This window comes from Myotis nattereri (assembly GCF_964212035.1).
Source record: "Myotis nattereri genome assembly, chromosome: 10".
Classification (NCBI taxonomy): domain Eukaryota; kingdom Metazoa; phylum Chordata; class Mammalia; order Chiroptera; family Vespertilionidae; genus Myotis; species Myotis nattereri.
In genome coordinates this window covers 73,484,969-73,502,883 of record NC_138085.1, presented here as the reverse complement: position 1 = coordinate 73,502,883, position 17,915 = coordinate 73,484,969, and the positions used below count along the sequence as shown (strand labels likewise).

The window sequence follows — 17,915 nt, the reverse complement described above, 5'->3', positions numbered from 1 at the left end:
GAGACAATGCCCATGTCGGCCGCAGGCAAAGGAAGGCTGCGAGGAGGTACAGGGAGAGGCTACTGTGCAGGGTGCGGCTACTTCAAGAGAGACAGACCCAGGACCCCTGACTTCTAAGGCAGGCCCCTCCCACTGCACCACACTGCCTCCTTCACGAGTATGAAGCTCCTGGGGTTCGAGACAGTGCTTGAGGGCGGAGCAACGCTCTCGGCAGGCTGAGAGCCGCCTGTGAGCCGCGTCAGGTTTGCTCATTCTTTGCCCTCTCGGTAGGCCAGGGCCAGAGGAGCACTGAAAGTCAAGCCGGGGCACTGTGCCGTGCAATGGCACCCCGCCGCAAAGCACAGGTGGGCTTTCTGTTCAGAGGGGCAGGCCCTCCCCAGGGGCTGCCAAGCACTGCACTCCATGCAAACCAATGTAGACCAAGTGGCACAGGAGGAGGCGGGCGGGGCGGGGGGGGGAGCATCACAGCTGGGACCTTGAGATTATGGGGAACCTGAGAACCATACAGAGTTGGAAAAGGTGGAGGAACTAGTCAGGTGGCTCTGGGATGGGAATCGGCTAACCAATGAGGGTATAAACCACCGTGTGCCTCTGGGTTTCGGCTGCCAGGAGAGGGGCAGTTAGCCTGGGAAGCAAGGAAGCTTTGCAACGTGCTACTTGGTGTGTCAAGGTTTCCTGATGCAAGGACAGTGGGATCTTACTGAAATACAACCTGCAACGAAGGCCTGAAGACAGCTCAGGCCCCCCACGTGTCTAACCAATAACTGTGCACAGTAAGTGCCCTGTACCTCAGGCTCCCTGAGCACAGAGGTCCCTTGTAGTTGGAAGCAATTCTGCTGAAAATACAGAGCTAGAGACATGTCATAATCTGAGAAGCTCTTTAGTCTGCTGGCTCTTCACTTCTGAATCAGCAAAAATGGAGAACCTGAGAAAGCTATGCATCGTGTTCTAAGAAAACAGCTCAGAAATTATGCTTATAACTTCAGAGGGTTCACGACCCCAGAAAAAAACAGTCTCTGGTTTAGCCCAACCTTCATTTTCATATTTGAGGAGACTGGGGTCTACTGAGGTCATAAGGTCACAAGCAGATGAGTAGAAAGGCTAAGGCTGGCTCCAGGGTCCTCTCATCGCCTCAAACTGCTGGGAGGAACCAAGGCAGACAGGGAGCACAGCACAGTGTCTCTGAGCCAGAAGGAACACGGGTCAGTCAAGACTTCTCACTGCTGAAGCTCACCCCGAGTTCCAACAGGAGAGTCCATTTCCAATGAGGGTGAGGAATGTGAGAAGCGTAATTACGACTTGGCTTCTTGTCTAGAACACAAACCTCATACTGGAGCCAACAGGTGCACAGGATGCCAGAGAAGGTGACCTGAGGACACTGGTCCTTCCCCACAGCTGGCACCTGGGCAGAGACAGGGCCTCACACGCTGAGGCCGAGAGAGGCGGCCGCAGGGAGAAAGGCGCTGTCTTAGTGGGAAATGACGGGCGCTGCTCTGGGCCATGTTTAGGCATCCCCGGCATGGTGCCTGGCACACAGTAGGGCTGCATTCCCTTCTTTTTCCTTATGCAACAGGAATGAATTTTTTAAAAAAATCTCTTTGGTGCACATTATAGTCAGGTAATCAAGCCCAGAGAGGCTTGTGGCACAAGGCTGATTCTGAGATGGTGCCCTGGTAGCCAAGCTAACTGCACACCCCCCCTCCACGCCCCCCCTCCACGCCCCCCCCGCCCCCCCCCCCCCCCCGCAACTAAGACTCTGAGCGGAGCGGTTATCATGGTAACAGAAGGAGACACTTTAGTCTCCATTTCTATCTCTCTGACTCATGGACACCTGCCAGGTAGCAGATGGCCTGTGTGGACAATTACCTTCATTTTGCTGCAGTGTATTTAAATTAAACAGACCGGCCTCTTTGCCGCCGATCTTCAGAGGCCCTCTCAGAAAATCCCAAAAACCCAAAAACAACCTTGGGGGAAAGGAGCTCTAAGCCAGGAATCTAGGCGGGGCGACCATAAAGGTATAGAGAACTGGGAGGTAGAAGGAATAGACTTTGTACATTTTTCTTCTTCGAGAAAAGGTGAAGAGAAAAACACCCACATACTATTTTAAGCTGGTGCTGGCTGGCTCTGCTAGGAAAATGCAGCTGACTCTTCGAACAAGGAAGTAGAAGGAGAGAGAGGCTGATCTGATGCTGCACTGGCTGTCTTGCTGCAAGACGTGAAAATACCTGCCTGACACGACCAGAGTTAGGAGGCTGGGAGTCAGGGCAGGGGTGGAAGCGAGCGGCTGGTGGAGAGCAGGGTACAGGAGATGAGGCGATAGCATGGCAGTGAGCAAAGCAGCAGGCCATGGTTCGCTCTGGGGTGAATTAAAACAGGTAAAGGCCTGGCCAGCGTGGCTCAGTGGTTGAGTGTTGACCTATGAACCAGGAGGTCATGGTTCGATTCCTGGTCAGGCACATGCCCAGGTTGCAGGCTCAACCCCTAGTATGGGGCGTGCAGGAGGTAGCTTATCAATGATTCTCTCTCATCATTTATGCTTCTCTCTCTCTCTCTCTCTCTCTCTCTCTCTCTCTCTCTCTCTCCCTCTGCCCCCCCCCTCCCCCGCTCCCCCATCTCTCTCCCCCTTCCTCTCTGATAAAAATATATTTTAAAAAACACAGGTAAAGATGTCTGGAGACCTTCCTGTCTTAGCAAACACTTGAGTGCAGTGTAGCATTTAAAGGTAAGCCTGGCTCTAAACACCAGGGAGAAGGGCTGCACAGTCTTATGATGTCTCTCTTCTCTTGTCATCACCGTTAATACACATTTACCTAGCGTGTCTGTCGGAAAGTTATGGCCACCAAAGAGTCTGCCTTGAGGTCCTTCCGCAGAGGGCTGACACCTATGTGTTCCCACGCCGCCTCAGGAAACGCCGCGCTAACGCACAACCTGCCTCCCTGCGGTGGCTGGTGGGGAAGGCGGCCGCAGACAGGAAACAGCTAGCGCAGGGCTGCTGGAAGTTCTGTGATCGCACTGTTGGCAACCAGTGGAAAGTTATGGTCCTCGATCTTCATGATTCTGTCCCTATTCAAGTCAAACTAAATTACATAGAAGACAAGGCTTACCCCAAGGCTTAAAGGGGTGGGGGCAGGGTGACTGGTTATCTTTCTAAGGGGTAGAGGAGAGCATATTAAGCTCTTGAGACAAAGAACAACCTATTAAAACTCACCATAAACCCAAAGATCAAAGGAAAGCTGAAATGTAAACTTTCAGAGAGGGAAGCTCATAAAGTCCAAGGCTAGAATGACCCTCTTTCTGTTTGTTTCTCCGAGTTTGTCCTGCTCTATTGGAAAATGGTGTCCCATTAGTTCTCATTGCAGGATTTCAAAGCCAGTTCTTAGCAAAATGATTAGGAACTTCATTTTAGGGAAAAATCCCTATAAAGCGAATACCAGACACCCCGACTGCATATTGGAAACAAGAAAACAGGCTCCCAGGAGAGCATGGTCCTTATTCAGGCAGCTAAATCACTGATCCTGTAGGCAGCCAGAACCTACCAGTGATATTATCAAATTCAATGAGTCAAGTTTATTTATTTATTTAATCCTCACTCGAGGATATTTTTCCATTGATCTTTTAGAGAGAGTGGAAGAGAGAGGGAAAGACAGAGAAAAACACTGATGTGAGAGAAACACATCAATTGGTTGCCTCCTGCATGCACCTTGACCAGGGCCCGTGCTGGGGAGGTGACTGCAATCAAGGCATATGCCCTTGATCGGAATCGAACCTGGGACCCTTTGGTCCACAGGCCGACGTTCTATCCACTGAGCCAAACCAGCTAGGGCTCAATGAGACAGATTTAAATGCCACGTATGGGTAGGCCAAACCTGTATGGTGTGGTATGGCATCCTTTTCCAACACTACCACTCTTTGCTGAGTCCCTGGTTATACATAATATCGTGGCAGAGCCCAGGATCTGCAGTTGATTATCTGATTTGGATTCCAGCTCTGCCATTTACTAGCTGTGTGATCTTGGGCAACTTAACCTCTCTGGCACCTCCGATTCTTCATATGTAAAATGGAGATATTAATCTTTTAACATGTTGGTGAGGAAGAACATCCAATGCTTCACCCACCAGCTCACGGAGTGCTACCTGCCATTATTCTGTTTTGCAAGGTGCTGGGGCTATGAAGGGGCAACGTCTCCGCTCGGCAGGCTCACGAGCTCCGGAGGCAGTTGGGCATGTATGCAAGCAGCATACAGAGAAGGAGGAAACCCGTGCCCACCCGGAGGTACAGAGAGAAAGCAGCACAGACACGAGAGGGTTTACCCTGACCTCCTGGAACATGAGAGGTGGCATCTGAGTGCATCTTGAGGGGTATAATTTCAACAGGCAGAAAAGGCTCAGGAAGGCGATCCAGGTGAGGCAAGAGCATGAACACAGGTGCCTGGGCGGAGAGGAGGCTGTGCATGGGGGATGAGGAGTGGTGTGGGGAGCACTCCTCTCTGAGAAGTGTGGGCCACAATCATGCAGAGCCATAATGCATGGTCATCAAGTTTATTTACTAGGGCCACAGAATGGGCAAACTACGGCCCATGGCCAAATCCAGCTCACCATCTGTTTCTTTGTAGTTCATAAGAAAGAATGCCTTTACTTTTTTAAAAGATTTTTTTTTTTTTATTGATTTCAGAGAGAGGAAGGGAGAGGGAGAGAGAGGTAGAAATATCAATGAGAGAAAAACATGGATTGGCTACCTCCTACATGCCCCCTATTGGGGATCAAGCCCGCAACATGGAAATGTGCCCTGACCAGGAATTGAACCGGTGACCTCCTGGGTAGACGCTCAACCAACTGAACCATACCAGCCGGACTGGCTTTACATTTGGAAATGGCTTTAAATGGTTACATAAGTACTTATATAATATCTCTGGTTTGGCTTACAAAGCCTAAAATATGTACGATCTAGTCCTTCAAGCGAAAGCTTGCTGACCTGCTCTAGGCAGTGGCAGAGGGAATGATGTGGGCAGCGTGATCTGCCTTCAGGAATCTGGCACAATGTGAAGGAGGGGCTGGGAGGCAAGAGATAGGAGACAAAGAGGCTTATTAGGAGGCTTTCCCCATGGACCGGGTGACAGATGATGAAGGCTGGAACGAAGAATGGTGATGGGAACTGAAAGAAGAGATACAAGCCAGCATTTGGAGAAAACACTGACCGGACTGGACGACTGTGGAGGAAGAGCAGAGCCTGGGAGAGCGCGTGAACGTAGGGAGAGCCGGCAGTGACACCCGCACAGCGGGAGACGTGCAGAGGAGCGGCCTGTGCGGGAAGGTGCCTGGGAATCTTTTGTCATCCATCCCACCTCAGAACAAGGGATTCTGGGAATGCCTGGGGGCTCACCGTGGTGTCACCGGGAAAGGTTCTCTGGGCTCAGGGCAGTGCTTCTTAATTGGTCATCTTAGCTGCTAGGGACCTGAGGGTGGGGGTGGCCAGCACTAGAATTTAGGAGGTAGAAGTCAAGGATGCTTCTAAATATCCTACAGTGCAGAAAACAGCCCCCGTCCTCCACACGTCCTCCGGCTCCACACGTCCATAGTGGTGAGGATAAGGAACCTGCCTGAGGGTGACTCAGGGTCATGAGGTCCTACAGAGGTGGCCTGTCCAGGGCTACTCTTCCCAGGTGGTGAGCTGCTGTGCAAGGAAGGGCAGGCCACCAGTCGCCTCAGACAGGTTAGAACTCTCACGGGGCCCAACAATCAACTGATCTCTTCTGCACATTTGGGAGACGGCCCGGGGGGGCAGCTACAGGCCCGAGAGGCCCCTAGATCCTCTCTTGGTTTCCTGAGGGCTGAGCTGGTTACATGTAGGAATGGAAATATGAATCCTGAAAGCAATGTTTAACTAGTGGATGTTATAGATTCTGAAGTTAAAAAGAATATATAGTAATAAAAGCACCAAAGGATTTGTGGTTAGCCAGCTTTGTAGAGCAGTGGTGAGCTGGTATGGATTCTTATTAAAGGTACCACTTTAGCTACAGTAAACTCTCTCTGCATTGCCTCTAATTTTAGAAAACATGCCCCTCCTTCCCTCCATCTCGCTTTCTTTTTTTAAGCGCTGGGACATCTACACTATAGCCCCAGATGAGAGTAATTCCGCTTGCCAAATTATGATTAGCAGCAAATGGAGACGAGTGTAAAATAATCTATCGTACCCTTCATCACATGCTTCCTTCAGCTGGAAGTAAGCAGATGTTCATTTCAGTTAAGGACGCTAGGTCCCTACCTTAGCCTTGTTGCTAATACGGGACATCAGAACCAGCCTGAGGTCCGCTGTGAAACCCCAGACATTGGTACAGCACCAGGATTTGAGGCAATGCCTACAGACACTCTCAAAGAGTAGGGCCAGAGGTCCAATCCCATGCCGAGACAGGATGGTAGGTTGAGGTCTCTCAGAAAGACAGCACCGGGCATTCCTGTCCTCCTGTGGGATGCGTGGCCAAGACTCCCAGAGACAGGCCACAGGAGTGGGCTTCATGGAAGCAGCCAGTGCCCTTTTCATAGGGTGCATTCGTTTATCTGGAAAAGTGGAAGGCAGATGATTGGCATGAAAAAACCCTGGGGAAGGAGATGGTTGCTGGAAGAAAGTGCAGACAATGAAGTGAGGACTAGAGGGTTTCAAAGTCACAAAAGGACACGCCAGTCCTTTGAGACCGTGAGGACTAGCTCTTGAACTCAGGACCTTGGCCATGGAGAACTCCCAAGACGTACGCACAAGAGGCCTGGGAGTGGGAGGCTTCAGCAGTCTGGGTCTAGCTTCTCATTGTGCCAACTTCAAGGGGATGATGTTCTTACAGAGAATCCAAGGTCACTGAAATGAACATGTGATTTAATCCCTTCTCTGCCCAAGGTCAGCTTTAAATTGGCCTTAGAAATAATACAACAGTAGTATTGATTTCTGGTTCTTCGATTACACGGTAATCCATACAATTTTTTAAAATGAAATGTCTATTGGAGGTACTACTGCTACCATTAAAATAAATACCCATAATGCCTGCCCTTCTGAGAGAGTTATCAGGAAGGTAGAGGGTGCTCCCAAGAATGTGCTGCACTCTGAGCTGGCACATTTAGAAAGAGTTAGTCTGGGTGAACTGCTGGAACATTCCCAGGAAGGGGTTTTAACTGTAAAGTGTATCTCTGAGGCGTAGACGGGTGAAGAGAAGGAGGGGAACACTGGCGGTCAGCAACCACAGGTGAGGTGATGCCCGTATCAGCAGGAAGCGTACAGTCGATAGACAGCGAGGGGATGAGACCGTCAGGGAGGGAGTGGAGAGGGAGCAGGAAGGACAGACCCGCTTCTCTGCTTCTGCGAAGCAAACTGGAGGTCATGTGACTTGCTCTGGCCAGTGAAATGGAGCGGAAATGATGTGTGTCACTTCCAGGAGATGCATTAAACGGCTGCACTTGGCCTACCTTCCTGGTCTTCGCCTGCCTTGCCCATGTCAATGTGTCTATTTACATGGAAGTGCCACAGATCAGCAAGAAACGTTGTCAATGAAGAAAAAGAAACCCACGACAACTTCACATTAAAGCCACTGAGATTTCTGGGTCCTTTCCTGTTCTGCCCTCTTTCTGACAGTCTGTCTCTCTGTCACGCCTTTCTTATCTTTTCCTTCCTTTCCTCTCCTCTTTATTCTGTATGTCCGCCGCTCTCCTAACTATAAAAAATAAAAATCATGATGTTTTATATTCCCATTCTTAATCTGAAAGATGGATAGAATTGTTTTTTGAAAAAAATAATAATTAAAATTTCTGAATTAAACTTTTCACAATTCTCTCTTTTAAAAAAAGCCCCGAGGTAAATTAAAAATCAGCTTTAGCTTATGTAAAAGATAGATGCTTTGAAAACCTTACTATGTTACATAAACATATGGTGCTACTATTGCGAACAGGCTCTCAATTGATTTTCTTGTGTGGGTTCGTGGCTATCAGGATAAATAAAAACAGACATAAACTTCCCCGGAACACCATGCCCCGGCCGCCAGCCGAGAAACCAGACCTCCCTCTGGAGTGGGCTCTGAACAGGAACTCACAGCGTCATCAGCCCCTTCGTTGTCATGGGTGACTTGGTTAAGAGGCGACTGTAGCGGCAGCGCCCAGAAGCCTGTGCGAGGCTAAAGCACATCTGAAGTTATCACCAGAACTCATTTCCATGCCCACAGTGCTTGGACCTGAGGTCACCCCCACCACTCCACGAGTTGTTTCAAGCGATTAAAGTCACTCCAGACAGGAAGCAGCAGAGAAAGCAAGAGCAGGAAAATGCAACTGTGGCCTGGATGGTCATGCATTCTCAAACACGCAGGTGTGTACTCTGAAAAACTGTTCAACAGGCTCTCGTTTCAAACAAGAACATGCTCTACTGGGAAAACGCGATGGGAACTTTCAGGCCACTGTACGACACCGAGGAGAGAACGCGGCGGTTCTACACATCGTAAGACCTTGTGCAGGGAGGAGAGGGGACGTCTAGGCCAGTTACGTGAGATGGAGGAGAGCATGCAAAAGGAGCACGAACCACACGGAGTTCTGAAGTTCACTTACTGCCTGCTTCTGCTCTTCCTCCTAGAGGCGGCGAAAACAACAAAAAAGGTAGAGGAAAAGGAGAGAGATTAATGCCCATCACCACAAACATTTGGAAGAAATGACAGGACAGGGCCCATCAGGCCAGGCCCATGGGCTCGGAGATCAGAGCCCTGACCACCACAGCACATCATCAGCTGACAGAGCCAAGGGCTGGCCTCTGCCCCACCCGGCTCGTTAAATGGGAACTTCTAGAGTCGCAAAGAAAGAACCTCAGAAACCATCTAGTCCAATTCTTCATTGTACGCATCAAAAAGACTCAGGGCGCTTGACGTGCCCAACATTGAACTGTTTAGGGTAAACCGAAAGCAGCAGCTCAACCATGACTCGAAAGCCCAATCATCTATTTCACCCTTCACAGTATTCATAGGTGTTGAGGCACAGTTATCCCGGTGGCGGTCCTCAAAGTGTGGGATACAGACCAGCAGCAGCAGCAGCAGCACCTGAAAACCTGTCAGAGATGCAGATTCTGGACCCCACCCCAGACAAACTGGATCAAAAGTCTTGGGTGTGGGGCACGACAATGTATTTAATGCGCACACTGATTCGATGATGGCTAGTTTGAGAACCACGGCTCTAAGAACTTCCTCAGCTAGCGATCCACATATCCATGGATTCATCTCCAACGTAGTCCCCTCCCCTCCACGTGCTTTTGGGCTGCTTTGGGGTTTTTTCAAAGATGCACATGCACCTCCATCCCCGTAGGACACTGGGAACTGCTTTAGGGCCCTGAGAGACCTCACTGTTTCATTAGCTCAATGAGGATTCACTTAGTACTTCTTACGCATAAGGCTCTGGAGTCACGAGATGGTCTGTCTTTTATAGCCTCGCAGTGATGGCGCGCAGAGCAGGCACCTGCTAACTACCCTATCAGAATGCACCAGCAGGCGCTATCGGAAGACGCACAGGGAAGAGAGATACGCACTTCCACCTTCCTCTCTCCTCAGCCCACTGTTCCTCAGCGACGCTGTCCTTTAATGGATGTCTTTGCTTCCTTTCTGTGCCTCATCGTGGGTAACTGGTCAGGGAGCCTCTGCTCTTTGGCCCAGGTATACACATCTATAAGCTGTTGCACTGGTTCTATTTAAATTGGATCCATCCAGGCAGTCTTTTAAAAAAAATATATATTTTTATTGATTTCAGAGAAGAAGGAAGAGAGATATAAAACATCAATGATGAGAGAGAGTCATTGATTGGCTGCCTCTTGCATGCCCCCTACTGGGGACTGAGCCCACAACCGGGCATGTGCTCCGACCAGGGATTGAACCATGATCTCCTGGTTCATAGGTTGTCACTCAACCACTGAGCCATGCCGGTCGGGCCAAGCAGACTTGACTGAACATACGGAGGAAGTCTTAGGGAAGGATGAGGGCTTCTCAGTGTGCAGATCTGGGTGCAATGGCAAGAAGGGCTTCAGTAAAGCCAAGAAATTACAAAAGGGAGAGTAAGTAAAAATTTGGAGAAAATAATTTTATTCCTGCAAGGGAAAAACGTGGACTAGAAATTAAACAGGCACCAAAAAATGTCCAACTCAGCCCAGGAAGATGTTCTCATAATCAAAGCCAGCTGCGAGATGCCGGCCAAACCTACACTCACAGGAGCCGGGCAGAGCGGGCCCCGAGCAGGAGCTGAGTCGGCCTGAGAGGCTGGGTCTTGAAGCTTTTGCGTCTGGCAGTCATGGCTCTCATTAGGAGGGGTTCCAGTTTTGCAGGTAGGAAACCCTCTTCCTTCCTAGCCAGGCTTCGTGGGGCGGGCGGGGGTGGGGGTGGGGGTGGGTAAGGCAAGTAGCTCTAGGAGAGTTAGAAAACAATTTTAAAATGTAGAGTTTTGCGGGTATTAAGTGTTGGAATGGAAATTGAGATGGTGAGGGAGGGATGGGGCAATGTTGTGACCCAACCATAAAATTATTTTCGTTGCTACTTCATAACTGTCATGTTGCTACTGTGATGAATCGTCATGTAAATATCTGATCTGCAGGATGGTCTTAGGCGACCCCTGTGAAAGGGTCGTTCGACCGCCCAAGGGGTCGCGACCCACAGGTTGAGAACCGCTGCCTCAGAGGCTGACATTGCACCTGAGGGAAAAGACCAGCATGTAATTTCTTAGAACTGTTCCTAAGACACCCCCCTTCTCAGTGTTTCTCCAGGTTTGGGACTGGGGCCATCGTGGCTTTGGTTCAGCAGAACAGGGACGTCTCACAAAGCAATGCTTCCTGTGCACACGTGGTGACCGTGGTGTGTAGTTTGTCCAAAGACATGAAACCATGAAAATCTGTCAGGCGAGGATGGGGAGGTGGACAGGCAGTGTGTTCAGGGCTGAGAGGCCGCCCATGAGCACCGGGGTCGGGAGAGGGTGGACTTCGGCAAAGTGTTACTTAGGACAGTGTTGCATGATTTAAACTCACAAAAGTCATTCAGATAAAGCCTTGAAGGCTCTGTCAACACAGAAAACAGGCCAGATATAAGGTCTTAGAACATTTCTGTTATCGATGGGTCAGTTAGTGTCAGTAAACACTGGCTGATGACAAGGCATAGAAGCCAACTTGATTTAAAGGGGCAATAACACCTTCGTTATAAAACGGACACCTAGAGCTGCTGTGTCACCTAAGACATGTGAGACTCTCACACAGGGAGAGTCTGGCTGGGTGGCCAGTGAAACGCCACAGCCACTGTAGTCATCTATAGAAAAATTTATATTCGCCGAAACGACCCTGGTGAGGTTGGGACGGCCCCAGTGAGGTGGGAACGGCCCCAGTGAGGTCGGGACGGCCCCGGTGAGGTCAAGACGGCCCTGGTGAGGACGAAACGGCCCCAGTGAGGTTGGGACGGCCCCAGTGAGGTTGGGACGGCTCCAGTGAGGTTGGGACAGATAATGGGGACCAGTATAGACTGATGAACAGGGGTAGATGCAGAGGCAGAGCCGCATTGAACAGACTGTCAAACTACAGTGGGAAGCCTGGGGAGGGTTTGGGGTGGTGGTTAAGAGATCCACCGAACGACTTACATGCACGCATATAAGAATAACCAATGGACACAAGACACTAGGGGGTAGGGGCCGGGGGAATGTCAAGGGGGGGGGGGAGACATATGTAATACTCTTTGTAATACTTCAAGAAATAAAAATTATTTAAAAAAAGAAAAAGAAAAATTTATATTCAAAACCTCACTTCCAAATTCAAAACTGCAGAATTCATCTGGTACATCTGTTTCAAAAGCAATAATGGAAAATGGGGTAGAAAATTATTGGGAACGTGATTTAGAAATGGAAACATCAACACATAACCATTTCTAGATTACAGAAGTTTGAGGCAGAGGTTACCGATATACTCATTAACTGGGGTGGGGGGGATGTAAGGGAAAGATACAGTCTGAAACATGGGTACTGAGTGTCCTCCACATTATGTCATTAAAATACCAAAACGATAAGGTCCCTGATACTCCTTAGTGACAGGAATTGAGTCTTATTCACCATTAACGCCGAATACCTAAACACAGCACTAAGGATTTCAATACTTTTTTTTTATTAAATAAATGTATGATTAATTTTTACCCAGCCTTCCTCCCCCCAAAAAAAGGATTTAAGATTTTTGTTAAATGAATTCATATACAGGGGTGCATGCTTCTCTCAAAGTACATAATATTTCAGGAAAGGGGAGGAAGAACTCCCTGTGGGGTGGGAGCTTGCGAGGTGGGTTTTAACTGATGAGCATCCCAGAGCAGGGGGCTGACTGTCCATCTGACTAACTGCTTACAGCTGTTTTATGAGAGAATTAAATGCCAGCAGGCTGAAATCAACGAAAGCTGGACGGTCCTTTGAAATTAAAATCAGAACGGCAAAGGGCACTTCCAGGACGCATTGGTGAATATGTATTTTTAATAGTAGGAAAACATCTTTGAAATTTTAATAGAAGCCGCTGATTCCTACGCATGACCTTTCAGGAGTGTACATAATGCGCAAATTAAGACTGCAGTCCTTCTCGGAAGCTGGACACGAAAGAAATGAGACTTCAACTGTGAATTCTCATCAGTGGATACAAAGACAACACCCCTGGTGTGTCTGCAACTTCCTCCTCCCGTCTGAACGGCAGGTGGGTAAACGATAGGGTGTTTAAGAACCTGACAGGGGACCCTACACAACGGGCAGCAGGGTCCCGCTTATTCTACTGGAATTGTGACTGTCGGCCAACAGCGAGAAGTGCAGGGTCAGAGTGCCAGGCGTCAGCACATCCTGCTTAGCCCAGAACGAAAGCCTCAGAGCTGGACACAAGGTCACAGCAATGCACGCGGGGCTCTGTGCCGGGAGCCCTCAGTGAGGAACCCTGAGGGCAACCAGCTGACGGGAAAGTGCACAGTGGTACTTGGAGGAAATTCATCGTGACTTCCCTTCGCTTGTGTAACCCTTTCACCTTTTAAAAAAGATCAGCCTGGGGTACCTTCCCATCTGCCTGGGCGGCGTCTGAGAGCATCTTTCTGAAAGGGAGGTTTGACACAGGGAAGGAGTGAGGGGCAGAGGTGCTGTTATCTCCTGACCTACTGGTGGACTAACCTCCCAGTGGCAGGGCTCCCAAAGCCCCCAAGGGCACAGATGTTCCACAGGCCAACATCTCTGCTGTGCTGAGTGGCTGACGGGCTGCTTAGCTGCATACCTGACAATTATTGCAGGGATCTGGGCCAGGTTTTATGCATAAGGTTTTCTTGAAACGAGACCCATTTAGACTTCAAACATTTCGCAGGAGAAACCCTGTCAACAGGGATAATGTAGAAACACGTCTAGGCAAAAACAACCCCAACATCCAGGATCAAAGCGAGAAGCAAACGGAACTCAAGACTAAAAGTGACTGTCCTGAGCAAGCCAAACGCATCTACCGAGCTGCTAACACCACCAGCTTCATCTCAAGGGACGGGCTTAGAACGGAGGAGCTGACGAACAGCTGGCATGTTCCCAGGTGATTTCCCAGGGCTGCTGCCTCGTCGGGACCCTGGTCACTTCGGACCTGGGTGGTCTCGAGTCTCCTGTTGTCCTTTAGTTTCTCCCCTTTCTCACCCATCTGCATAGTTTCCTATTTTTTTCAAAACCTTCAGAGACTCCCCTATCACAGGATTAAATCCACCCCTCAGCCTGCTTTGAGGTCCTCCACATTTTGCTATTTCCACTCGGGCTGCTAACTTTGTCTATCACAAAACACAGCGCTTTCAGGGCACAGACCTTGGGAGTGAGCAGCGTGAACGAATGTGTCTGGCACCGCTGCTGCACAGCTGGGCAAACACTTCTTTCGGTGCCAAACACTGCCCCGGTGAGGGCACTGCCATGCCAAGCGTGCCTTGCTCTGCTCTGGGGTGTAGGGGTTGTAATGTAGTCTTCAACAAAAATAGATAGTGAGACCTGAATTATTCCAGACTTATTCAAGCCCCAAGCCACCAAACCTAGAGCTAACATGCTACTTTATTCCTCCCAATACAGTGATTGATTAGAGTTGGTTCGATAAGATTGGTGTGCTTCTGCAACACTCACTAAAAAGGGACGCCTACTATTTGTAGGAGGAATATCTGAATATTTGTCTTAAAAGAAACTTCAAACAGTTGGGGAATATTCACTTCTCCACAGCCAATCTGCCATTTGTGAACATTCATTAAAGCAACTATTCCAGGACACTGCCTTGGCCCCGGTCACTGACTTCTTCTTGCGCAGCCGGGCTTTACGCAGACGTAGGTGATGCGACACGGAATTCGACTGCCGTTATGGAGGGTAACCTGGAAACTGGACTAGGCCGCAGCATGTAAGCCTCTCGCCTCCTGTTCGACATCGACCTCACAGGGGAGGCCGAGCTGCGCTGTGGTGGGAGGTGGACAGGGCGGGCGGGGGCGGGAGGAGCCCGAGAGCAGGCTCTTACCTTCAGTAGCTTCATGAGCCCCTCCAGCTGAACCATCAGCTCCCGCCTGCTCTCCTGCAGAGCCGACATCCGCTGCTCCAGCTCGTCTTTCCTTTGCCTGGCCAAGAGGAACGGCCCATCAGAAACGGAACTCAGGAGAAAGGGCCTAAGGCCAGGTAGCATCACTTTTGAACCTGGTTCTGCTACTTATGAGAGGCTGAGCAAGTCATTTAACCTCTGATGCCTTATGTATAAAGGAATTATGCATCTATTTTGCCCGCTTTACCATTGTGAGAACAGCAGGTAAACGTGCTCTGGAAAGTATACATGGCCAAGCAGAGGAAAAGTTTAATTATTAAAGTAATTGAAAAAATTCTTCATCAGGAAGTCAAATACCTCCTTTAGAGAAATACAGAGAACCAGTCCAAGTTTAAATGAATAGTGGAAAAAGGTGTAAAAACTGCGCAGGGCAGACAGGGTTCAGTAGTCGGGGCTGCCAGCACCAGACAGCAGGTGCTAGAAGCGTGACGGACTCAGGAAGACTGTGTCTAAGAGAACTCTGCTCCCTGAGGACAGCTTCACATCAACTCGAGCTCAGTATGTCCAAAAAGAAACTTAAGATTTTCCTCCTCCAATGGTTCTCTTTCCCAACTTCCTTGTCTCTAACTTTTCCATTCCAGTTTCATAGCTGAAAAACTCCTCCTCTTTCATACTTTCCTGTTTATATACTATATTCTATTAAGTCACCCAATTCAGATAATTCTTTTCTGGAAATTTTTGTGTCCATCTTTCTATTCTCACTTCTCCCACTTTCTCCAAGTGCTCCTTACGTCACACACACACACGTCTCTCAGCCTGACTAATCCGGATTTCATCTACTATGGTGAGGAAAAAGCAGTGCAGGACTGAGGCCCATCACTTACTAATATGCAGCCTTGATCACGCCACTTAACCTGTCTGAGCCTCCATTTTCTGTCCTATAAAATGGGACTGATAATCAGTAACATCAATATCTTGAGGAACAATTAAGATAATGACTGTGAAGGTGTTTAGTGAAGTTTGCAATCCTGCTCAAAGGAAAGCTGTATTCATTTCATCATCCGATGCCATCACCTCAATAGAATTTCTAGCATCACTGACTCTTGCCCTGCACAATCTAGACCTTGGATCTCCAATATGGCAGCCAGGAGCCACAGTGCCGACTCAGCACTTGAAACATGGCTGGTCTGCACTGAGATGCACTGGAAGTGACACACACACACACACACACACACACACACACACAGGATTCAAATTTTTAGTGTGGACAAAAGAAAGTAAAATATTTTATTACTATTTTTTCAGCGTCGATTAAATGTGGAAATGATAATATTTTGGCTATATCAGGTCAAGTAAAAGACAGTATTAAAATGAATGACATCTACTTCCTTTTAGTTTCTCACTGTGGCTGTTAGAAAAGTTTTAATTACACATGTGTGTCACTGTAGTTTATGGAGAGCACAGCCCCAGACCCCACCTTCAATCCTATCCTATCGCTAGCACCCCACCTCCTATTCCCTCTTAGGTCTGGACCTCCAGGTGGTTTACTTTTCCCTAAGCAGACCCCATACATTTAGGACTCACAGCTATCCCACCCCCTTCCGAATGTTGTTCACTCCTTCATGTCCAAGCATCGGAAGCAGCCACAGAAAGAGTGGACTGCGCGGTGTCTGCTCTAACGTGACTAACTGTTCCGATAAACGGGCTCTACCTCACTAATGTGGTTCCCTGGGACATAAACTCCCACCCAGGCAGACTGTCACCGACGCGGCACCCCCACTTACCGCAGCAGCCGCAGCTCTGCCAGCAGCGTGGGGTTCTGCTGGGCCTTCTCAGGGGTGGGCTGGGAGGCCTGCTCGTGCTCCAGGCGGAGTCGCTGGATCTCCTGCAGGATCTCTCTAGAGGGGGTGCAGAGAGGGAGATGCCACACAGGCCGTCACAGCCCCCTCTCCTGCGGAAAGGCTTCACTCCAGTAGTGCAGCCTCCACCAGTCTCACTCTGATCGCTTCCAAATGACCAGGATGTGAAATGTCACCCTCCTAATTCTGTGGCACTTGACACTTACTTAAGGAAACAATCCTTTGTGGTAGACAAAGCCATAAAAATACTCAAAAGCTTGAAGAACTCCCCACAGAAGGAAAATGACCACAATATTCTGCCCCTCTCTAGGGCCGTGGTCGGCAAACTGCAGCTCACAAGCCACATGCGGCTCTTTGGCCCCTTGAGTGTGGCTCTTCCACAAAATACCACGTGCGGGCGCACGTACAGTGCGACTGAAACTTCGTGGCCCATGCGCAGAAGTCGGTTTTCGGCCTGGGCGAGTCTATTTTGAAGAAGTACTGTTGATATTTGGCTCTGTTGACTAATGAGTTTGCCGACCACTGCTCTAGGGAAGGGACAAGCGGACTGTGCTAACTCCCCCAAGTCCTCCTCCGACCCCCAAGAGATGGACACCTGCTTCCACCGATGCCTGTTATGTTACGTCCAATCTCTTGGGCCTGGTTTCTACCTTTCAGTGCATAATGGTGTGTTGTCCAGTCTCCAAGCCTTTAAAAGACCAGACGGTCACATGCAGCCTAATCAGCCAAAACAAGATGACTGGATCGAGTACAAGGCTGCTGGGAGTGAAGAAAGAAACCATGAGCCCCCGGGGACTCAGCTATGAATGGAGAGGCGCTGGGAAGAATCTCCGAGGGCAGGCGAGCAGGCTTTTGGACCAGCACAAGGGACACCATGCAGATACGCAAGGTAGTGTCCAGGGGATTTACTGGACGTGGGCTGGCCTATAGTCCCTGAGGTGGGGACTTCCGTTGTGGTCCAAAGCCATCTAGTCTGCAAGGAAAACGAGAATCAGATACTCCCGTGACCATCTTGGACTTCAGCAACGGGCTCAGCCCCTGCTCTCTTACCTGTTCTTGTTTTCCAGTTCTGCAATAAGCTGTCTTTGTTGCTTGTTGGCATCGAAGTTAAAGCTCAAGTCGGTGGGAGGACGGGTCTACAAGTGAGGAGAAAGAAAGGTTTGTTGGTGTGTGTGTTTTTTCTGATTCAAATATATCCAGAGACCTAGACAGACTGTTGAATTTTTTTAAAAACAGGTTTTTGAGTTAAAAATTACCTACCATAGAATCCACCCATTTGAAGTGTACAACGAATTCAATGAGTCTTAGTAAACTTAAATAGTTGTGGAACCAATCACCATAGTCCAGTTTTGGAACATTTTCCATCGCCACAAAAAAAATTCCCTTGTTTGTGGTCAACTTGCCATTCACTTCCATCCCCACTGCAGACAACCATCGGTCTGCCGTCCAGCTTTGCTTTTCCTAGAACCTTCATTCACATGAAATCATAGACCATGCTGTCGGTGGCTTCTAGCTCCCACTTAGCATGATGTTTCT

The 17,915-nt window shown here is 49.2% G+C and overlaps 1 protein-coding gene across 7 annotated transcripts in view; it reads right to left on the bottom strand.

Annotated features, from left to right (window-relative positions):
* The window catches only part of DTNB (dystrobrevin beta), a 160,798-nt gene that overhangs the window by 19,113 nt on the left and 123,770 nt on the right, over positions 1 to 17,915 (bottom strand). For 4 of the 7 annotated variants that reach the window (XM_081101374.1, XM_081101372.1, XM_081101371.1 and 1 more), the window contains 3 exons: positions 17,430 to 17,515; positions 16,305 to 16,418; positions 14,503 to 14,599 (listed from right to left, as the gene is read on the bottom strand). In XM_081101374.1, the coding sequence (XP_080957500.1) occupies positions 14,503 to 14,599; positions 16,305 to 16,418; positions 17,430 to 17,515 (297 nt within the window). Of the gene's footprint in view, positions 1 to 8,573; positions 8,595 to 14,502; positions 14,600 to 16,304; positions 16,419 to 17,429; positions 17,516 to 17,915 lie in introns of all 7 variants that reach the window. The other 3 variants (XM_081101373.1, XM_081101370.1, XM_081101369.1) reach the window with 1 other exon arrangement.